The 24,637-nt window shown below is 44.4% G+C and overlaps 1 protein-coding gene across 1 annotated transcript in view; it reads right to left on the reverse strand.

Moving 5' to 3' along the window:
* Positions 1-24,637, reverse strand: part of ccdc146 (coiled-coil domain containing 146) — a 107,103-nt gene that overhangs the window by 23,532 nt on the left and 58,934 nt on the right. The window contains exons 14-20 of the mRNA XM_056276674.1: positions 19,685-19,777; positions 19,203-19,361; positions 18,391-18,479; positions 17,448-17,612; positions 16,769-16,844; positions 14,986-15,134; positions 14,565-14,793 (exon numbers count right to left, since the gene is read on the reverse strand). Coding sequence (XP_056132649.1) covers positions 14,565-14,793; positions 14,986-15,134; positions 16,769-16,844; positions 17,448-17,612; positions 18,391-18,479; positions 19,203-19,361; positions 19,685-19,777 — 960 coding nt within the window. The remainder of the gene's footprint in view (positions 1-14,564; positions 14,794-14,985; positions 15,135-16,768; positions 16,845-17,447; positions 17,613-18,390; positions 18,480-19,202; positions 19,362-19,684; positions 19,778-24,637) is intronic.

A 24,637-nucleotide genomic window follows, 5' to 3' on the forward strand; every position in this document is an offset into this window, starting at 1 on the left:
GCTTATTAAGACATTTCACGGCTGACCATATTGCCCATATAGAAATTGTTTGCTGCAAATTGACAAGTGCCTGGCAAAGCCTGATAAGAGAAAACCAAAATTTAAAACTGCCACTGGATCCCTCAAAGGGGTTGGGGTTTTATTTTGTGACATCCCAGCAGGAAAAGAAAGGTGAGGTGAGCACCAAGAACCAGAAAGGAAACAAATTTTAACACTGGACAGGGAGGAGTCACAGGACAAGAAAAACACATACAAAACGGAGTAGGGATAACGCACATTTTACTTTTAAGTGTTCACACCACTCATCTGTCATGACTTATAAGGTGATATGAAAAAAAAATGTCATTGACATGGTTGTCAATGGCAATTTATTGGCTACTACAGGGCTTGAACTCAAGATGCTTGTAACATTTGTTAGGGAGTAGATTCTCTAACTACAAGGCCATTCTGCTGCCCCTCAGAGACAATGAAAGTAAGAGGGCATTAAAAATGTCGAGATTTCCATCAGGGCTGGGGTAGATTTAAAAGAAGAATTGATAAAGATCAAAGATTTAATTTGGATTCACTTGGTCAGTTTAACTCAGAAAGCCAGGATTCCCAATATTTTGCACACTTGGTGTCAATGATAGAGAGAAAGAAAAGAGAGCAACAACTATACAACGAATGAGACAGGTTTCCTCTCCACCAGCACAGGGAGTGGCATATAAGTAGTTTATTCATTTAGCGGGAGTCAATATCATGACCAATTCCCGATAAATAATTAAAAAAAAGAATTAATCAAATTAAATAAAGAGAGATGAGAGTGGCAGAATAAAAGCCAAGTGAACAATAATTAGGAAGGAAGATAAAAGATGATGAAAGAAGGAACTAAAGAAGGCAGAATCCATGAGACAAGGCGACAGGCAGGCACACTAGGCGCCTGAGAAAGAGAGAGGAGATGAAAACAAGCAAGTAGAAAGATCAGACAGTGGTGGAAAAAAAGACAGGTGAAGAGAAAGGAAAAAAGCAGAGTGGAAAAACAGTGGAGACATGAGGTCTGACCCGAGATGACCAAGCTGATGAGCAGCTTCTCTTCATCCAACCATGCAGTGTGTAGGTGTTTGTGCTTATACATGTGTGGGTGTATGTCAACGTGTCCATGTTAAGTCAGTGTGTAGGTTTTTTTGTGTTAAGGGGGCAAGCAGACATGAAAGACAATGTGGAACAAAGTGATGATTCCTATTTGCTCTCCCTCCATGGCACAGTTCAATCTTCAGCTTTTAGATACAGAAAAAACATGAGGTTTAGATAACAGAATATTCAGCACAACGTCTTGGTAAGAGACGCTTCCCCTCTGTCATATGAACTGAGTTTAAACTTAATGGTAGGGTTGTCATGTGACTGACCAGACTGTTTAATTTCAACAAGGCTAAAGTCACAGAGGCACGTGGAAAAAAAGACAGATTTTGAAGTGAGCAAAATGTGAGGTAAATGACAGGCATGAAAAGTAAGGCCTGGTTCATACCTGTTGAAGAAAATGGATATGCTGACACACACCTGGTCAAAATGCAAAATGTAAATCAGGCAGAGGAGAATAGGTGCATTAGCCACTATTGATGATGTAAACGAGGTAATGCATTACCTAAAATTTGGATGGCACAAGGTTTCTAACACAGCAGATATACAGACATGTGTACTGTAGTTTGGCATCTCCATCATATTACTATTACAACTAACAAATAAAAGTGAAAATTCCATTTTGTAATTCCATAATTCTGTTATCCTTTTTCAATTTTGTATTTTGTAAATTGTGTAAACATAACACCCATTGCACGCTGTCCATCTTGGGAGAGAGGTCCCTCCTCTGTTGCTCTCCCTGAGTTTTCTTCCTATTTTTTTTCTCCCTGTTAAAGGTTTTTTTTAAATTTTTTTTAGGGAGTTGTTCCTCATTCTTAATTGTATTCGATGCAAGTGTCTAAGGACAGGATTTTGTGTTTCTGTAAAGCCCCCTGGCTATCAAAGTTTTGCCCTGTGATGGCCTGGTGGCCTGTTCAGGGTGTCTCCCTGCCTGCTGTCCAATGACTGCTGGGAAAGGCTCCAGCATCCCTGCGACTCTGAGAGCAGGAAAAGCGGTTTGGATAATGGATGGATGGATGGATGGATGGATGGATGGATGGGCAATACAAATAAAATGGACTTGACATGACAATAACAAGACGTCTTTCAGGAGGCACTTTTCATTAACAACAAACCTCAAAGTGCTGTAAGTTAAAAGCAGTTAAAAATCATGTAAAACGCAAATCAACACGTGGGGAAAGAGAGGTGACTGAACCTGAAAACTGCAGAGTTGGGCAGATGAAAAAGCAAATTTTTTTGTTTAAAAAGCAAATCAAAGTGGACCCAAATCAAATTCAGATATAATCTTTAAATAAGTATGTTTTTGCATCGTCCTTTGTCATACTAGCCACCTGCATTTCTTCACTCACCACACCCATAAACCTCCTCATTTCCTGTCCCCTGGCAGCTCCATATTCAGCATCCTTCTCCCAATATACCCAGCATCTCTCCTCCACACATGCCCAACCCATCTCAATCTTGCCTCTCTTGCTTTGTCTCCAAACCATCCAACTTTAGCGGTCCCTCTAATATAATCGTTCCAAATGCTGTCCTTCATCACTCCCAGTGAAAATCTTAGCATCTTCAACTCTGCCGCCTCCAGCTCTGCCCCCTGTCTTTTCGTCAGTGCCACTGTCTCCAAACCATATAACATAGCTGGTCTCACAACCATCTTGTAAACCTCCCCTTTAACTCTTTCTGGTACCCTTCTGTCGCAAATCACTCCTGACACTTTTCAATGAGTATTTTTCTCACTTAACGCTGAGGCTGCAGCCTACCCTATCACGTCGGGAGCAGGAGTTAAGGACCCAAATGCAGACAGCGGAGATGGACTGGGCTGGAACAATGTTATATTCACACAAACTACTTACATAAAAAGGGACAGAAGCTATAGATGGCAAGGAAGACTTAGGACAAACCATGAAGCATCCGGCAACCAAGAGTCAACATATGACGTTTGACGAACTGACAATGAGCCAGGGAAAACAGGGGGGATACATAACGTTGGGGAGCCAGTCAGGGAAATTGGGCGCAGATGAGCAGGGCAGGGCAGGAACAGAAAAGCCAATCAGGGAAAGGAGAACAGGTGAGTAAAGCAGGGGTAATCAGGGGCAATCAGGTAAATGGGGCAATCAGAGGTAGCAACCGAAATGGCAAGCCAAACAAGGGAATGGGTATCAAGAGGGCAACACAGGTGCAGAAACAGACATGGCAAGCCAATCATGTAATGGGGGACAGGTGAGCATAACTGACCCAGACCACACAACCATGACAGACCCATGTGATGTTAAAAACATACACAGGTGAGTAAATAGCTCCAGTGAGAAAACTCACAGTCAATGTCAAATATGAGGGAAAAGCACGTGTTGTCTCTTTATGTCATTCGACGGGGAGGTGCACCCTTGTTTGGACGGGAGTGGCTGAGAAATGTGCAACTTAACTGGAAATCCATCAAAGCCATGCAAGACACAGTGAGACAGAGCCACCGCTCTACAACTGAATGACTGAATCACCTGCTCTCTCAGTCAGCAAAAGTTTTGCAGGAGGGCATTGGTACCCTGAAGCATCTGAAGGCACATATTGTACTGGAGGAGGATGCCACACCTATGTTTCATAAGGCTTGTCAGGTACTGTATGCCCTCTGTCTCAAGCTGGAGGCAGAGCTCCAATGGTTGGAAAATGAAGGTATCCTTTCAAAAGTACACTGGTCTGACTGGGCAACTCCCATAATGCCCACAGTGAAAACTAATGGCGATATACGCATCTGTGGCAACTTCAAGGTGACAGTGAACCCTGTGCTGCATGCAGAGCAGTACCCCTTACCATGCATAGAGGACATCTTCACATCATTAGCATGTGATCAGCGGTTCTCCAAGATTGATCTGGCACAAGCATATCTCCAGATGGAAATGGAAGAGTCATCCAGGAAGTATCTCACAATCTATACTAATAAGGGTTTGTTCAAATACAATTGCCTGGTCTTCAGGGTCGCATCTGCACCAGCAATATGGCAGAGGACAATGGATCAAGTTCTACAGGGCCTTCCTGGCACACAGTGCTATCTTGATGATATCACAGTCACTGGAGCTAATGATGAGGAACACCTCGCAAACCCTTGAGAAGGTTCTAACCAGATTAGCTGAGTTTGGACTAAGCGCAAACAAAAGCAAATGTGACTCTACTGAGTACTGTAGCCACACAATCGACAAACAGGGATTGCATAAATCCAAAGACAAAATTGAGACAGTTCTGAAAGTACCAAAGCCACAGAATGTATCCCTGTTGCACTATTTTCTGGGCCTGGTACACTATTACCACAGGTTTTTACCAAACCTCTCCACTGTTCTACACCCTTTGAACAGTTTGCTACAGCAGGAAAGCAAATGGGGCTGGTCCAAAGACTGTGAACATGCGTTCAAAGAGGCAAAGTTACTGGTCACATTGGGACAGTGTTCTCACTCATTTACCCCCAATTTATCTTTCACACTTGCCTGTGACGCTTCACCATATGGAATCGGAGCAGTGTTGTCTCACCAGATGCCTGATGGCACAGAGCATCCAATCGCTTTTGCATCTAGGTCTTTAACACCAGCAGAGCGTAACTATGCACAAATAGACAGAGAGGGCCTAAGCCTGGTATGGGGAGTTAAAAAGTTTAATCAGTACCTTTATGGGAAACACTTAACCTTACTCACTGATCACCAGCCCCTTGTGTTGAGCTTTAATCCACAAAAGTGTGTTCCATCCATGGCTGCTGCATGCTTGCAGCCATGGGCATTGTTCCTTGGTATACATACATACACCATTGAGTTCAGGGGAGCGAAACAACATGGAAACAGTGATGGTCTGTCACAATCCTGCTAGAGGTATCCAATCCAGAGGAAGCAAAGGAGCCAGTGAACATGTTCCACGTGTCTCAGATGGAGCCATTACCTGTCACTAGTGCTGAAATCCAAAGAGGCAGGTCGGGACTCCACTTTGTCTAAGGTGTGAGCTGACGGTGAAAGGCTGGCCGACCAAAGGTGACCCACTGCTACCAGCTTACTCTGCTCGGCGTGACCAGTTTTCAGTGAGCCAGGGCTGTGTCATGTGGGGCACGAGGGTTGTCGTTCCTCCCAAGCTTCGCTCCAAGGTGCTGGAAGTACTCCACAAAGGGCACTTGGGGGTTGTAAAGATGAAGAGTCTGGCTCGCAGCTATGTCTGGTAGCTCAGCATTGATCAACAACTGGAAGACTTGGCCAGGACATGCAGCGGATGTCAACAGATACAAAAGCAACCACTGACTGCACCTTTACACACATGGGAGTGGCCCACTATACCATGGCAGCATGTTCACATTGATTATGCTGGACCTTTCCTTGGCAAAATGTATCTGGTGGTGGTTGATACCCACTCCAAGTGGCTGGAGGTATTTTGTACCAAAACAGCAACCTCCACAAAGATCATTGACCTCCTTCGCAGCCTGTTCTCCCATACAGGACTACCAGAACAAATAGTCAGTGATAACAGGAGTCAATTCACTTCAGAGGAGTTCCAATTTTTCATCAGGAAAAACAGCATAAAGCACATCACTTTCTGCTCCCTTTCATCCTGCTACAAATGGACTTCCTGAACGGTTCATTCAGTCCTTCAAGCAGGCTACCAGAGCTTTTGGAAAGGATGGAATGCCTCTGCAATAAAAAAAATCATAAAATTCTTACTGGCATATTGGAACAGTGCAACCCAGCCACTGAGGATGCACAAGCCAGTGCATGCTTAGTGCCGGTCCCAAGCACTTTGAATTGCCTTGTTGCAGAAATGTGCCATACAAATAAATTTGCCTTGCCTTACAAAGCTTTTAGCGATTTGTCCAACCACCCACACAACCACCGACCATGTGTGACCACCCCAGACCAGAACTGCTACATCCAGCTAATACAGCTGAGTACAGCAAAAACTGCTAGAAATCATCTCAGAGAACCTCATCTGTGTGCTCGATGTCCTTACCGCAGTATTGATTTGACTGCAGTCTGACATGCCTGGGCAAGAGTTCATTTTCAATGGACACTGACACACTGGAGAAAAGTCCTCTTCACAGATGAATCCCAGTTTCAGCTGTACCAGGGAGATGGCAGACGTATGGCATCGTGTGGGTGAGAAATTCGCTGATGTCAACGTTGTAAATAAAGTGGCCAATGGTGGTGGTGGGCTTATGTTATTGGTTTGCATATCCTATGGACAATGAACACAAGTACATTTTATCGATGGCAATTTGAATGCAAAGAGATACTGTGATGAGATCCTGAGGCCCATTGTCGTGCCATTCATCTGCCACCAAAACCTCATATTTCACCAAGACAGTGCATCTCTGCATAATTTTTGGCAGCACAAAATGTCCCAGTTCTTCCATGGCTTGAACACTCACCAGATATGTCACCCATTGAGCATCTTTGGGATGCTCTGGAACAGCGCATATGAAAGTGTATTCTGGTTCCAACCATGACCTGAGAACTTGACAGAGCTGTTGTAGAAGAGTACGATGACATGCCACAGATCTAAATCGACACTCTGATCAACTTTATTAGAAGGAGGTGTGCTATGCTGCACCAGGAAAATGGTGGTCACACCAGATACTAAGGTGTGAATTCTGTCCCATGACCATAACTTGTTTTGAGGGTATTTGTTGCCTGTAGAGCTATTTCTGTATCTCAAAAACTAATGAAACCAACAGAGAGTGTATAATGCATCTATTTAAGTTGATCAAGTTTAATTTATGAAATTCTAATCAATGAAATCTTTGAAGTGTTTGAGCACTGCATTTATATTTATCTCCGCCAGGTGGTAGCCTGGGGGGGATTATATGTCTGATCGCACAAGCATGTGTGTGTGTGTGTGTGTGTGTGTGTGTGTGTGAAAGTCAATCAGCAGAGCGGCCATTCTTCTTGATTCATTTTATATCATGAAAGCTGCAATGGTTAAACACATTTGAAGCCTTTTAATAAGGGCTTGGAAATTATGTTCAAAGCCCCTTCTCGTGTCCCTACACTGGCTCCCAGTAGCTGCTCGCATCCAGTTTAAGACTCTGGTGCTAGCCTACAGGGCAGTGAAAGGAACAGCTCCTTCCTATCTCCAGGCCATGGTCAAGCCCTACACCCATGCCTGACCACTTCGCTCTGCTGCCTTGGGACGCCTGGTTGCCCCGTCGCTCAGAGGCCGTTGCTGCCGATCGACCCGGTCACAGCTTTTTCTGTCCTGGTCCCACAGTGGTGGAATGAACTCCCCACTGATGTCAGCACAGCGGAGTCGCTGCTCATCTTTCGGCGCAGGTTGAAAACTCACCTTTTTAAGAACTACTACCCTGTTACTTGTTTTTAGCACTTATTGTATTCACTCATTTTAAAAAAAATGTCTTTCTTGCACTTTTACTTAAGCACTGGGTTTGCTCTTAGATGCTTGTTTAGATGCACTTATGACCTCTGATGACTAGTAGTTCTCCTGATTTCCTACGTTAAATGCACTTATTGTAAGTCGCTTTGGATAAAAGCGTCGGCTAAATGACTGTAATGTAATGTAATGATAACCTGATCTCTGTCATTTAATATTAGACTTGGTTGCATTTGCGCAAGGCTCCATCTAGGAGGCTGCACATCCACAGACTGACAGGCAAAACGTTTTTATTAGGTAGACTCTTTAGCTTGAGCACTGCATATTAACTATTGGGTTTTCCATATTTCTCATTCAATCAACTTGGGCGCTGCACAAAAGTCTTATCATGGCAGTAAAAACACTGGTTTGTCTGTCCGTGTGTGCATCTATTTCCCTTCTCTCGGTAGGTGAAAAAAGGGTTTGTCACCAAGTTCAAACACCGAAGAAGGGGAAAAAGGTACACCTGGCAGAGATCTGCACTCCACTGAGTGCACTCCGCTAGTTTTGTTGAGTATAGATTTGTATAGTCTTCTGTACTGTATGTACAAGATATGGCATGCTGCAATTCCAAACGTGTCCTGTACATCAGAGTTAGGATTAGTCTTACTGGCCAAGTAAACCTGTGCACACAATAAATTTGACTTGATGGGCTGCTCACATTGATCACATACACTCACCGGCCACTTTATTAGGCACACCTGTCCAACTGCTCGTTAACGCAAATTTCTTATCAGCCAATCACATGGCAGCAACTCAATGCATTTAGGCATGTAGACATGGTCAAGACGATCTGCTGCAGTTCAAACCGAGCATCAGAATGGGGAAGAAAGGTGATTTAAGTGACTTTGAACGTGGCATGGTTGTTGGTGCCAGACGGGCTGGTCTGAGTATTTCAGAAACTGCTGATCTACTGGGATTTTCACGCACAACCATCTCTAGGGTTTACAGAGAATGGTCCGAAAAAGAGAAAATATCCAGTGAGCGGCAGTTCTGTGGGCGAAAATGCCTTGTTGATGCCAGAGGTCAGAGGAGAATGGCCAGACTGGTTCGAGCTGATAGAAAGGCAACAGTAACTCAAATAACCACTCATTACAACCGAGGTATGCAGAAGAGCATCTCTGAACGCACAACACATCGAACCTTGAGGCAGATGGGCTACAGCAGCAGAAGACCACACCGGGTGCCACTCCTGTCAGCTAAGAACAGGAAACTGAGGCTACAATTCACACAGGCTCACCAAAATTGGACAATAGAAGATTGGAAAAACGTTGCCTGGTCTGATGAGTCTCGATTTCTGCTGCGACATTCGGGTGGTAGGGTCAGAATTTGGCGTCAACAACATGAAAGCATGGATCCATCCTGCCTTGTATCAACGGTTCAGGCTGGTGGTGGTGGGGTAATGGTGTGGGGGATATTTTCTTGGCACACTTTGGGCCCCTTAGTACCAATTGAGCATCGTGTCAACGCCACAGCCTACCTGAGTATTGTTGCTGACCATGTCCATCCCTTTATGAGCACAGTGTTCCCATCTTCTGATGGCTACTTCCAGCAGGATAACGCGCCATGTCATAAAGCTCAAATCATCTCAGACTGGTTTCTTGAACATGACAATGAGTTCACTGTACTCAAATGGCCTCCACAGTCACCAGATCTCAATCCAATAGAGCACCTTTGGGATGTGGTGGACTGGGAGATTCGCATCATGGATGTGCAGCCGACAAATCTGCAGCAACTGCGTGATGCTATCATGTCAATGTGGACCAAACTCTGAGGAATGTTTCCAGTACCTTGTTGAATCTATGCCACGAAGGATTAAGGCAGTTCTGAAGGCAAAAGGGGGTCCAACCCGGTACTAGCAAGGTGTACCTAATAAAGTGGCCAGTGAGTGTAGATCATAGGTCTGAGAGAGTAAAAGAAGGAGAGATAGAGCAACAGAGGGAGCTGGAGAGAGAAAGAGAGGCAGAAAATAGAGCAAAGAAGGCCTGGGCTTGAGAAACAGAGCTGGAGTAGAGATCATGGCAGATAATCTTACAGGCGGGGAAAGATAAAGAGAGAAGTTACAAAGAGAAGTGAGTGTAAAAGGAGAAGGGAGAGTAAGACGGAGGGAACTTGAAAAAGGGACAGACTGTGAGAAAGCAACAGACTGCTAGAGACAGAAAGAGGCAGACAGAGCTTCAGACAAACAGACAAACAGAACAGTGGGTTCAGCCCCACCTTTACTGCCTCAGCAATCTGATTGATTTGAATGTGCTCCCCCCTCACATGTAACCTACCCTAAGCCGTTTAAAAAAGGCATGATGGATGAGGTATAGCCATCTCTTTCACCTTCCCTTTACCCTCTCTACTATTTAATCAATTTTTCCTTCTTCTGACCCTGAAGTTTTACTCTCTCTCCTTCTTTTGCATTGATGTCTATCTTTCCTTCTGTATTCATCCATTTTCAGATCAGCCTCTCTGTCTGTCTGCCTGCCTGCCTGCCCATCTTTGTTTCTCTGTCCACCTTTCTCTTTGCACGAGTCTGCCTACTGCTGTCTCTCTCTCACTGTTTTCTTCTCATCCATTTATTAATTTACCTTCTCAACTTTTTCTCAAGCATTCTCTGTGACAGTCATACAGCAGTTGTTTCTTTGCTCGGGGGTGATTTAAACCACTGCACACACGGCAGCAACCAAACTGAATATAATTTACATAGAATTTACATACAAGTAACATAATTTCAATCTAGCTCCAAGTAAACACAAAATGTAATGGCTTCAATTAACCACACCAGTGATCTGAACAGCATAATCTCTGAGGACAAACTCCACAGCAATGTATCATAAACAAAACAGAAGCTAATTTTTAATCTTTAGCAATCTAGTCATGTGCGATATAGCACTACATTGATTGTGCAGTCCTCTACATTTGGCCTGGTTCTATTTCTTTAAAAAATGAAGAAGAGAAAAAGCCATGATCCTTGATTATCCTTGGCAATTTCACTGGAAGGCATTTTATAAAAGGTCAGATTTAAGAGTTGATGCATCAAGTACGTTGTGTGTTGTTCAAGGTGAATATGTGAGAAGTGGGCATTTGAGGAGGTACACACATCCACCTGTGAATGTTACACTCAGGTCAAATGATAGTCCACCTGCTTGCTTCACTCTTAACATGCCTGACTACCTCTCTCTCTACCTTCTATAGTTAATGTGATGATGTAGTCTCTCTGTCACCCTCTCTTTCACACAGACACACACACACACACACACACACACACACACACACACACACACACACACATACCTCCCTCTCTCACTCAAACACACTCAAAGTCTGGCGGGACTCCCCATGTTAATCAGTCCCAGACAGGTTGGGCCAGGATGTAACAAGAGTCACACAAAAACAATATAACTCACTGCTAAAGGGACAGTGCAGCATGCTAGTGTCTCCACTCTGTTAAAAACCTCACGACATGACTTCTTGTTTGAGTGTATATATATGTGTATACTTGTGTATGTTTACCTGCGTATTATATAGGGTAAATAGTCGGTGCATGGTTTTGTGTGTATGATGGGAGAATGGCTGGAATAGCCGGCATTAGAGTATTCATGCTAAACAGATTTTGCTGCAATAATAAGACAACTTTCCCCTCAGAAAAAAACGAGATCCATATTTGTGTGTGTACACTAATGTGTGTGTAGCCATGTGTGTGAATGAACACTTGTGTGTGCTTCCTTGAAACAAACCCTCTAGCAAGTGATAAACAAGAAGTATATTCAGAATCCTACACCAATCGCTGTTTATTCTGCGGCAATTAAAATTCCTCTGAGCAAATGAAAGCCTCAGAGTATATCGAATTTCAATAGTCTCACAGATGGCCTGATCTGTCTTTGTCAAGACTTCCCATCAAAATGGGGAGTCTGTGTGCAGAAAACGGATAAACTGGTCTCAAATGAATACAAATACACAATATATATGATAAATTGTCGACAGGGGAGTTGCATAGAGATTGAATTCGCATAGAGAATGAATTTGCACCAAGAATGAATTGAGCTAGCAAGCCTTGTGCAATAAGCCCAAGATATGCCAGTGATTCACTTTCTGCTCCCCTGGGGTGAGGTGGCTGCAATGTAACAGATGACTTGGCAGTCCCGCATACAGGCAGTAGGGCTGAGAAACACGGACGGTTACATTAATGGTTGGATTGGTGAATGGATGTCAGATGGCTGGATGGCCAGATGAATGAGTGAAGGAAGAGACGGATGGCCAGATGGATGGACAGATGAATGGTGGAATGGACGGATGGCCAGATGGATGGATGGTGGGCTGGACAGGTGGACGGACACATCAATAAAGAACATGCCCATTAATGCTTGGCAATTTATAGGAGTTGTGTGTCCAACAAAACTGACAAAAGCGTTCCGAAAAATCCCATCCCAGTTTGAATGAGGATGGTAGAGCAGGAGGGAAGGGAAAAATAATTAATGCAGAGAGGGACAGACACAGGAACAGGCAGAAGAGGAAAAGAGAAGTGGAGTACGAATGGAGAAAAGAGAAACAAACATGACAATGAAAGTGAAAAACAGGGAAGTTGCTAAGGAGAAGGAGTTTACAGTAACACTTGCAACATCATTTCTGAGGATACAAAAAAAAACTACTAGGGGGGCCAAACAGAATGAAGGGAACAGTATGCAAGGGGTGGAAGGACAGAGTTAAAGAAGGGATGAGATAGTGGAGATATACAGGGAGAAAAGAGAGAACAGGAACAGCGTTCAAAAAAAAGAAAGAGAAATTATGTAAGGGTTGATAAACAGCACTTTTACAGAGAAAGGGAAGTAGGGAGTTTTCGATGAAGTCTGTTCCAATGAAGTCTGTGCATTCAGCCAAGTTACCAGAAACCTCAGATGAGAGATGCTGGGCCCGGAAGCAAGTCCAAGCCAGCCAGTCAGATCCAGTACACCAACACACCCAGTCCCACAGTGCTGATGTAGGAAACTCATGTGTGGGTGTTTTAGATGTATGCCTGTGGCCCACTCTGTCACTCTCACACGTGACTGTGCGCAGACGTGTTTGTGTCATTCATGCCAGTTTCTCTCAGCGTGAACCTCTGTCTATATTTGGTTGTACAACCTTGGCTCTCTCAGTGCGATTCTTTCTCTCTCCTCTCCCTCTCAATGTCTCTATCTTCCTCTGTCTCTCTTTAAATTTTAACTCTGTCCACCGGGCTGGGAACATTCTAGAATGGTCAGTCTGTTTCAACAAAGCACAATGACAGCTCAGCTTTGGAAAAGGGGCTATGAATCAACTCTGCGCATAACAAGTTGTACATATCAAGTTACGTAATTAAGGACGTAACTTGATATGTACAACTTGAAACTTTTCACCCATTTGCTGGTAGGTGCAGATAAAAGTTTGTCGACAATTCTGTGCATGTCATTGACATTTATTCATGATAAATTTTGCAGGCATCACGAAAAATATGCCACTATCAATAGCACACACCAACAAACAGGAAACTGGTATGACCGCTGCAGTAGAAACAGGAAGTTAGTGGACTACAGTTAGGCACAGAGTGGACTGACCTCTTTGATGAGTACATCAAAGTAAGAGCAGGGAATCGATTAGTCCAATAGTGAGTGCTGGGAGGAGAGATTAACAGAGAGATGTCTTGATGCATGCTCAGTAATCCAGGCAAGGACATCCCAGAAAGTTGAATCAGTTCATCTCACCATTGTGTCCAGATGAACTGGTTCAACTTCCTGGGATTAACAGAGAGACAGGCAGACAGGACACAGACATACCTAGAACTGGATGACAGTCGGTTAAAATGTTGGGGTTCAAAACTTTGGTGGCAGAGACAAGTTTTGTATCACTTGAGAACGACATGTACAGACACACACATGCTCACATACGTGTATACACACACACACACACACACACACACACACACACACACACACACACACACACACACACACACACACACACACACACACACACACACACACACACACACACACACACACACACAGATGACAAACTAAAAGACAGTGGGAAAATGGCTTGGATGATATACGAGAGGGCTTGGATACCTTGAGCAGCGAGTGTCAAAAAACAGACACACCCAAACACAGAGTGAAATGAAGACCGGGGAGTAGGGCAGGTTTGAAATGTGCACACACGAGACAGCTCACATAACTGATCAGAAAACAAAAGACTGTTGGCAAGAATTGATGAAAGGAGGGGAGATGAGATAAACGAGGAGAGGAGAAAATGGGGCATGAAAATGAAAGTGTATTAGAAAAGAGAGGAGGGAGAGACAATAGGAGAGGAGGGGAACGCAGAAGGATGGGAAGAAAGGATGGAATTAGGGGAGGAGAGTTAGTTCCATGTTTATTAACTCTTTAACATGGAATGCAAATGTTTAGAGAGTAGGAATGCAGAGGCTGATATGAATGGTATAAACACTGAAAGGTGGGTGATGGTAATAGTGTGTGTGTGTGTGTGTGTGTGTGTGTGTGTGTGTGTGTGTGTGTGTGTGTGTGTGTGGGTGTATGTGTGGGTGGGGTAGGGCGGAAGGGAGTAGCATACTTCTAAAACCAGCAGGTTCATACATGGTCATAGTTGGATAGTCAGTGAGTCATTGATTATCACCATCACATATTGATATGTGATAATGATACGTGATGTGTTTCGCGCACACACACACACAGATGCACACACACAGGCACACATTTGATGTTACAATCTGCCCAGTAATTACTCCTGCAAGTTCATGTGCAGTGCAAACAAAAATGTTGTTCTACACAGAACTAAATTAACTGTAACATGGCAGAGAATTACAATGCTTCAACTTCTCATGTTACACTCACCAGGTCTAGCTCCTTTATGGCAGAAAAGTTATATAAATAACCAGTTTTTATCAGGAAATGCAAATCTAGGTTCTGTTAGATGGGAAGTTACAAATGTGTGCCTATGAGTGTGTAACTGCATGTGTTTGGGTGGCCATAAGTATATGGATATATGGGACTGTGTAAGGAAGTGTTTGTGGGTGTACGCATGGATGTTTGCATGTTTCATTTTCCTACCTGTATTTGCAAGGTAACAATCTGTCTTTCCAGTTTTCTTTTGTCGGACACCGTCTTTTTCGTCAGCTCTGTCTGTCTCTGTTCCTCTCTGACGTCCAGCTGCAGGCCTTTCGTCTCCTCCTCCAGGGCCTCCAGTGCCATGCTGCCTTTGGCAGCTAATGCCTCTAGGATGTTCACCTTGTCATACAAGATGCAAGTCTCCTCCTCACATTCTAGTAGTTGAACACCACTGTAGGAGAGGGCAGTAAACAGACACGCACACACACATGCAAACAATCAACTACATAGTATAAATCCAAGAAAGAACATAATTTATATGGTTTTTGATGAAATGAGAATTTGACACATTCAATTTGTTTATAGATATTTATGAATATGACAATCAAAGTTTCTGCAACGTTAGATGAACAAATAAACTAACAGGTCATTGCGTCTCTGTATGGCTGTATCATAGCTTTTGGTTCTTTCCAGCTGTGCCTGCTCCTGGCTGTCAATCATTTGTGTGAGGTTCACCAATTCCAGTTTCTGCTCCTCACACTGCTGGCCCATTTCCAGAAGCTTCCATGTCACCTGATAGACAATATGGCATAGGTAAGCAAAGGTATTTTCTCTGTTTTGTCCTTTTTTGTTTACATTTCTTAAGACTGTAATGACAAATTTAAAGGTAGAATCTAGTATAATAGCATCAAACAGTCATATCCAGGCAAATGAGACCCACTTGGTTACTGGACTTTGCTTACGTTTTTAGTTTTGGTCTGTTACCAGGGTGTGTGTGTGTGTGTTTGAGTTGAGCGGGATGAGTGGAGGGGTCGTGAGAGTGTGACAGTACCTGATATTGGTGAGGTCTTCTCACGCTCTCACAACCCCTCCATCCATCGCTCAACTCAAACACACACACGCCCTGATAACACACCAAAACTAAAAATGTAAGCAAAGTCCAGTAACCAAGTGGGGCTCATTTGTCAAAAAGCCGTTGTGTGACACCATTATAGCTTTCACCTTTGATATTTGACTTGCAATAGTGCTAATATACTTTTCCTGTTTTATTTTTCTTACTTTTTTTGTGTGGATTCCCCTCCCCCTTTTCGCCCCAATTGTACCTGGCCAATTACCCGACTCTTCCGTGCTGTCCCGGTTGCTGCTCCACCCCCTCTGCTGACCCAGGGAGGGCTGCAGACTACCACATGCCTCCTCCGATACATGTGGAGTTGTCAGCTGCTTCTTTTCATCTGACAGTGAGGAGTTTCGCCAGGGGGATGTAGCACGTGGGAGGATCACGCTATTACCCCCAGTTCCCCCTCCCCCCTGAATAGGCACCCCGACCAACCACGGGAGCTGCCAGTGCAGCGACCAGGGCACATACCCACATCTGGCTTCTCACCTGCAGACACGGCCAATTGTGTCTGTAGGGACGCCCAACCAAGCTGGAGGCAACATGGTGATTCGAATCGGGATCCTCATGTTGGCAGGCAATGGAATAAATCGCTATGCTACCGCGGACACCTTTTTCTTACATTTTTAAAGGAAGATTATAACAACACACTGGATAAGTCCTTCTCGTGCCTTCCACCCCTAACAGTCAACTAATACAGCTGGTGGTGTGTGTAAGTTGAATGGTCATTTGTAAGTGTGTTTTTTTTTCTTTTTAGACATTGTACTTAAAGTGGAGCCGTACACATAGATACCTGGTACGCAGCACTTGTAATTCTATGTTTTGCTCTGTGGAGTACTAGGACGTTATCTTGTACCACCACTTCTCACAAGATCTGGCTATGCATAGTGCTTATATCTGCACCCACTTTAGGGAATCTCTTTGAGTAAGCCTTCTCTAAATGTCAAACCAAAGGACATCATTACCTAGACTGCATCATGTGACGCACCTTACAATTAGTTTAAACAGAACATTTTGGGGAAAAAATATAATTTTGTTTCTATATTTAAATTTTATTCTATTTATATTCTTTTTATTTTAAGTAAAACCAAATCCATTGCCACTTGCATAGGAAGCATAAGAACTTGACATTTTGTCTTACTATGCTTTTATACAATGATCTGGGTAATAAAGCTCAAGGATTGGATGACGGATCAGACATATACACTTTCAAACGTGAAAGACTGTCCAGTGTGTGTGTGTGTGTGTGTGTGTGTGTGTGTGCGTGTGTGTGTGTGTGTGTATGTGTGTGTGTGTGCATGCTTTTGGGTACTTTGGAAACATCATTGCGTAGGCAGTCTCTCAGTTGGCAGCTGTGGGAGTGTTTCATACGGGCCAATGCAAGCAGTCTGGGATGGACGGGCCCAATCACACACACATGAACACATACACAAATAGAGAAAAAAAAATCTTTTTACAACACAAATAGAGAAAAAAAAAAAAATTTACAACACAAATATAAAAAAAAAATTCTTTTTACAACATGAAGCTTTTTTGGAGGAAGGCTATGATTTTTCAGATGACTATAAAATGGATGCCTTTCACATGTGTAATCGAAAGCCATTTCGTTGTGCGTACCATAAACATACAATCCCCTACAACCCAGGTAGAAGCTGCTGATTTATCTTTTTCTTTTTTTACAATCACCCAGTTTAACAAGTGTTCAAATTGAATACTTGCTATTTTCAGTGTTCATGTAGCAAATGTTCAAGTGAACACATGCAACGCTATGCCAAATGAAACCCTTTTCCCTCTTGATTGGTCATTGGAAATAGAGCTCTTCATCCTGGCAACCCTCAACAGGGTATGTAGGGAAAATCTGTCTCAACAGACTGGCTTTCAAAATGTGAACAGGAACTTCAATAATTTTAGCAGCAAAACAATTACAGTCTGACACAACTCTGTGGTGTTTTTTATGGAATTTGTCTTTTTGAAAACCCATGCACACACACCTGTCTCTTTTTATGTTACTTTTGCGCAGCCTGTGGTTATTGTTCTCCAAGACCTTAAGACTCTCCGTCATCTTGGCAATCTGATGCAAAGCAACCTGTTTCAGGCTGACACACCTATCCTTTTCCTTCTTCATCACACTGGAAACATTAGCAAAGCGTGAAACCCTGGAGGAGGGAGGGACAGAGGGAAGGAATCAGATCAATTAAGAGGATTAGTCTTAAGTACAACTGTATGTCCCCCTACACTACTTATTAGTAAGTCTTAGTAGCTTTTCCCATAACCGTTGATGCTTTCTATTCCACTGTAGACCTTTGCATACAGTGACAGTCTGGTGAGAGAGCAAATATAAGTGGCAACCAAATAAGCACAAGATTGAGAGCCCTGCTGGAAATGCACCCATACACGAAGTATTATTTTTAAGATAAAATATGATATAAAATGTTATCCAAAGGAGTTGAATCAAGTGCAACTGGACTTGGTATATATCCGTGAAGACATTTCGCCTCTCATCCAAGAGGCTTCCTCAGTTCGTGCCTTTCTGACTAGACCAAGCTAGTCTGACTGGCTGGTGATGAGACTCCGAATTTATCCTCTAGGAGTCGTTGTCAGAGCTATTGAAGCAAAGAGCCACGCATATCAATAGCTCGGACAACGACTCCTAGAGGATAAATACTGAGTCTCATCACCAGCCAGTCAGACTAGCTTGGTCTAGTCAGAAAGGCATGAACTGAGGAAGCCTCTTGGATGAGAGGCGAAACGTCTTCACGGCTATACCAAGTCCAGCTGCACTTGATTCAACTCCTTTGGATAACCATGACCTGGATGAATGAGAACATTCACAGATATAAAATGTTGTTTAATGTAGGTTTACATCAAGTCCAAAGGGACCTTTTAAATGAGTTTTGGCATGCACACATTTACATACCAACACATCCAAACTACCTGTTTTGAAGTGAAGTGTTGCAGTTCTTATACTCGTTGATAATCAGGTCTTTCTCTTTCAGTTCCTGCTTGATACGGTTATACATTTTCTGTTGACAGAGGAATATTTTCAGGATTTGAAATTGTAGTTTGCATGTTCTCCCCATGTCTGCTTGGTTTTCAGGTGAATTGGCCATACTAAATTGTCCCTAGGTGTGAATGTGTCGGCCCTGTGATGGACTGGCGGCCTGTCCAGGGTGTCTCCCCACCTGCCGCCCAATGACTGCAGGGATAGCTTCCAGCATCCCGCGACCCCAATTGGGATAAGAGGCTTAGATAATGGATGGATGGATGGATGGATAGAAATTGGTGAGGCCCAGACATGGTAATAGGGACAAAAGGTACATAGTGGTGAAAGTGTCAAAAGTGATCTTATCCGTATAACACTGGATTTGCATAGTTCCCATGAATTCATACAGTTAGGAAGACATATACTTGTTTGTGTGTCGATCTGTCAAGTTAAACTCTTCCAGTTTGGACAGGGCCTCAAGTAAAGTGAGGTTCCATGAGAGACAAATAACATAAATGGATCCTCTTGGATTGTGGTTCCAAACCATGTACTATCCAGGCCCAAGACTTTGTAGGTTTTCATTCCAACTAGTCAGTACAGCTAATGTTACAAATCAACACACCCCCAACTAGATAGGGGGTAGTGCTTAGCAGGATCACTCGGTGTTTATCAGTAGTACTTTCATTTTTTGATTCCTATGTCTACGCATTCCTTCCTATATGTATGATGTGTGTGTGTGTACCGTATGTGCATGTGTGTATACCTCAACCCTGAGCATGTCGCAGTGTTTCTGATGCATCTCGTCAGCTTTGATCCTCGTCAGACAGTGGAGGCTGTGAAGTTCCTCTCTGACGCATTCGGCCTTCCTCAGCAGCTCTTGCTTTTCACTCCAGCGCCCCTCCTCTTCAGCCAGCGCTGGCTGCTATGGAACACATACTAACAGTGGGACTGGGCTAAATGCAGGAGCACATAGACGTGCACACTCTGATGTATACATAGTTCAGAAGTGCATGTGAGCTATTTGTAAACAAACCACATGTACACACACACACACACACACACACACACACACACACACACACACACACACACACACACACACACACACACACACACAAAACTATGTGCAAATCCATTTAGGTGCTCACACTATGGTGCCAAAATGTAAAACATACACAGTGAAGCTCACAGTTTATACTGTAAATAAGTACACATGCATGTGTGCATGTGCATATTTAGTCTCACCTGTTGTGTAAGCCTGGTTCTGAGAGCATCTATATCTTTCTGAAGCTCCCTCCTCCTCTCAAAAAAGGCTTCTCTTTGAGGAAGAGCATCGCTCTGGAAATTTTACATATGACATACACACACGATACATTATATCCTGACAAACAGAGACCATTATCTTTTCTGCAGTGGTGCTCATGCTCATAAATCAGTTAATTATTTTGTATTGAATGTACTACTATCAATGCTAGTCAGTCTTTGGTCAAAGCTCAAAGTCTAAAATGTAAAATGTTTGAAAATAATAAGAAACTACTAATTTACTGAAAATGAAACTGAGAAAATCTTGTGCAAAGATTACAAAAAAATCAATCCATATGGAGACAATACAAATTAAACATGAATTTTGGTGGTGTCCGTCTAGCGTAGTGGTCTATTCCGTTGTCTACCAACACGGGGATCGCCGGTTCAAATCCCCATGTTACCTCCAGCTTGGTCAGGTGTTCCTACAGACACAATTGGCCATGTCTGCGGGTGGGAAGCCAGGTGCGGGTATGTGTCCTGGTTGCTGCACTAGCGCCTCCTCTGGTCGGTTGGGGTGCCTGTTCAGGGGGGAGGGGGAACTGGGGGGAATAGTGTGATCCTCCCGCATGCTACATCCCTCTGGCGAAACTCATTACTGTCAGGTGAAAAGAAGCGGCTGGTGACTCTACATGTATTGGAGGAGACATGTGGTAGTCTGCAGCCCTCCCCGGATCGGCAGAGGAGGTGGCGCAGCAACCAGGATGTCTCGGAAGAGTGGGGTAATTGGCCAAGTACAATTGGGGAGAAAAAGGGGGAAAAAAAGCATGAGTTGTGAAATTACAAGTACTGTACGACACTAATCCCCAAAGGCCTCTGGAACAGCACGAAGATACTGTGACACTAAAGCGCTCCAATGAAACTAATACAAAACAAATGCAAATAGGCTGCCTGCTTGCTCCTTTCGATAGGAGAGCCCAAGCTGCCTCGTCTAGGCATGCTATGGTATAACCACATATCTAAAAGTAGGAATTTCAAGAGGTAAGAATGTCAGTCAATAAGGCAAGCTAGCGTAGAAGAAGGCGTGAGGCAGAGAGCTCAGTTGTTATGGCAATTCCTGTGCCCCATACACTGCATGGCCCCAAGAATGCCCTTTTAACAACACAACACAATGATCCCTCCCACCCCCCGCCGAGGTCACACCAGCGACGTTAGTCTAAGTCATGGCCCTAAGGTCAGTCAGTCAGTAAACAGTCTCCTACTTAGTCTGAGTCAAATCCCCAAACAAGATCTAGAGAGACTTCTGCTAGAAGGCCTTGACAGGGTTTTTTTATAACACCAAAGCAGAAATCCAAGCTTTCTGGGACCCAGAACCCTTGCTGGAGAGAGTGTGGATCAATGCAAGTGGACCATGGCCACATATTTTGGTTGTGTCCACATATTCAACCTTTTTGAGTAAAAGTAGGACATTTGATATCTAGGATCCTGGGCTTTAATATTGATGTGTCTTTTTTCCTCTCTGTATCTTGGAGTTGCCCCTAAAAACTTATGTAAAGGGAATGCCTTTCTCCTGAAAAATTTCCTAGTAGCATCTAAAAAAGCTGTCACCAAATGTTGGCTGCAAAGAAATCCTCCAAATATGGACCTTTTTACTGGAACTGTCAATCATATATGCTCCATGGGAAAGATGACTTTTGCTCTTCATCTACAGAAAGACAAAGGGGTAAAATACTGGAAAAAATGGGATTGCTACTTGAATAGGTTTTTTTTTTTCTCCTTTCTCATTAGGCAACGTTGCTGAAATCCCTGTGTGATGACCTGTACCGGTTTTTCGTGTTGGATGATAACAAACAAGACCTCTTGTTCTGTACTTTGTATTTTAAATGCTGTTAAAAATAAAAAGTGCAAAAAAACAAACACATCTCATCATGAACAGAACATGTTAAAATACAACATAAGTCATAACAATTCCCACACCCATAATCCTTTGCGCAGAACAAAGTGTTATAATGCGGCCATATATATATATATACACACACAAACCCCAATTCCAGCGAAGTTGGGATGTTGTGTAAAACATAACTAAAAACAGAACACAATTATTTGCAAATCATTTTCGACCTATATTCAATTGAATACACTACAAAGACAAGATATTTAATGTTCAAACTGATAAACTTTGTTTTTTTGCAAATATTCACTCATTTTGAATTTGATGCCTGCAACACATTCCAAAAAAAGCTGTCACGTATCTGGAAAGACAAAAGCAGACAGGACAACCAGGTAAGGAAGAAATCAAGTCTTTATAGAAGTGGCAGATCCCAGGAGTACAGAAGGAGTTGGCTCAGTGGCAGGGGAGACTGGCAGGCTGAAGTCCCGGAGAGCAAAAAAAAAAACAAAAAAAAAAATCAGACAGGCAGGCAAAAATGCAAAAACTATGAACATCAGAGAATGCAGGCTAGGACTGGACGTGCAATAACCTTTAGGCAACAACCCATGAATGGCTATGTTCCAGCAAAGACTGGTCCACAGTGGAGGCTTCTTAAAGGTGAGGGTGATTGCTTGATGGCCAGCAGGTGTGTTGATTGAAACCATGGACAGGTGTGCCAGAGTGAAGGATGAGGAGGAGTGAGCAGGCGTCAAGGAACAGGGGTTGTGACAGTAACCCCCCCCCCCCCCCCCCCGAGGGGTGCCACCGGGCGACCCACCAGGCCTGTCAGGGTGCGTGCTGTGGAAGTCCCGGACGAGGGTTGCATCCAGGACAAGGCGACGAGGGACCCAACACCTCCGGGTCCTATCCCTCCCAGTCAATGAGATACTGCAGGCCGCGACGGCGAGAGTCCAGGAGATGACGAATAGTGTAAGCAGGATGATCGTCGATCATACGATGAGGTGGGGGGGCTGGAGCAAGTAGAGACAGGACACATGGAAGGAAGGATTGATCGGGAGAGTGTGGGGCAGCTTCAGACGGACCACCGAGGGGTTAATGACTTTGACAATGGAAAAGGGACCAATATACCTGGGGGACAGTTTTTTAGCATCCGATTTCAAAGGTAGGTCCTTGGTAGAGAGCCATACCTGGTCACCGGGGGAGTTGTCCGGAGCAGGGGGTCGATGACGATCAGCCAAGCGCTGGTAACGGCCGGAGGGCCTGAGCAGTGCAGCACGGGCTCGCCGCCAGGTCCTACGGCACCGTCGGACATGGGCCTGGACAGACGGAATGTCCTCAACCAGAGAAGGAAAAAGGGGAGGCTGATAGCCGTAAAGGCATTCAAAAGGGGACAACCAAGTAGCAGATGATGGCAATGTGTTATGGGCGTATTCTACCCAGGGAAGTTGAGAGGACCAAGAGGATGGGTTGGCAGACACCAGAGAACAGTCTCTAATACCTGGTTGGCCCTCTCGGCCTGGCCGTTGGTCTGAGGATGGAACCCTGAAGACAGTGGCACTGATGGCAGAGCAGAAAGCCTTCCAGACAGCAGAAGTGAACTGGGGACCACGGTCAGACACTATATCACGGGGAAGACTGTGGACCCGGAAAACCTCCCTGACCAGCAGATCCGCAGTCTCTTGGGCCGAAGGCAGTTTAGACAAGGGCAAAAAATGAACAAATTTACTGAAGCAATCAACAACAGTCAGTACAAGGGTATTACCGTCGGAGGCGGGCAGACCAGAGATGAAATCCAAAGGACAGATGCGACCAGGGACAGTGTGGAACAGGCAGGGTCCGCAGCAGACTGGCACTGGCCCGAGTGGAGGGCTTATTCTGGGCACAAACAGGTCAGGCAGAAACAAAAGACCTAGTATCCTCCTTCATGGAAGGCCACCAGAACCGCCTACGGAGGAAGGCTAGGGTACAGGTTACTCCAGGTGAGGCCACTGCAACACTAGATTTAACCGCATCTGGAACAAACAAGCACCCAGGGGGACCGTTACCTGGGTCGGGCTGAGTCTGTTGTGCTGCTATGACCTCCCTTTCAATGTTCCAGGTGACAGCCACACAGGTAGAGGGAACGATGGTGTCAGGTTGGAGCTTGGGCTCAGACTCCTTCCCATGCACACGAGACAGAGCATCGGGCTTGGCATTCCTGGAGCCAGGTCTGTAAGTCAAAGAAAAATTAAAACGACTAAAAAAAAGAGCGCCCACCAGGCTTGGCGCGCGTTGAGTCGCTTTGCTGACTGGATGTATTCCAGGTTCTTATGGTCAGTCCACACTATAAAAGCAAGCTCAGACCCCTCCAGAAAATGTCACCATTCCTCCAGTGCCAATTTCACGATTCCCCACATCGTAGTTCCTTTCAGCTGGGGAGAGACCATGAGACAGGAAGGATCGCTGAGAAAGGACCGCCCCCACCCCAATCTCAGAGGCGTCCACTTCCACAACGAACTGCTTGGTTGGGTCTGGCTGTAGGAGGATAGGAGCTGTGGTGAAGCGGTGCTTGAGGGCTTGGAAAGTTGCCTCTGCTACAGGGGTCCACAGGAACTGTCTGGAGGTGGAGGTAAGAGCAGTTAGTGGGGCCGCAACACGGCTGTAATTGCGGATGAACCGTCTGTAGAAGTTGGCAAAACCGAGAAACCTGGTCGGGCTTGGCTACCCAAGAACCGCTCTTACCTTGGCGGGGTCCATTCTCACCTGCCCATCGGCCATGATTTAGCCCAGGAAGGTGACTGAAGGAGCATGGAATTTGCACTTCCCTGCTTTTACGAAAAGGCGGTTCTCCAGAAGCCGTTGAAGGACGTGCATGACATGCTCTGACAGGTCTCTTGGGGAACAAAAAAAAAAACAAAAAACCAGGATATCATCCAGGTAAACAAAACGATCCAACATGTCACGTAGGATGTCATTGACCAGACTCTGGAAGATAGCTGGGGCATTAGTGAGACCAAACAACATCACCAGATATTCAAAATGCCCCAGGGGGGTGTTGAAGGCAGTCTTCCATTCATCTCCATCTC

The sequence above is a fragment of the Lampris incognitus genome, chromosome 3 (genome assembly GCF_029633865.1).
Source record: "Lampris incognitus isolate fLamInc1 chromosome 3, fLamInc1.hap2, whole genome shotgun sequence".
Classification (NCBI taxonomy): domain Eukaryota; kingdom Metazoa; phylum Chordata; class Actinopteri; order Lampriformes; family Lampridae; genus Lampris; species Lampris incognitus.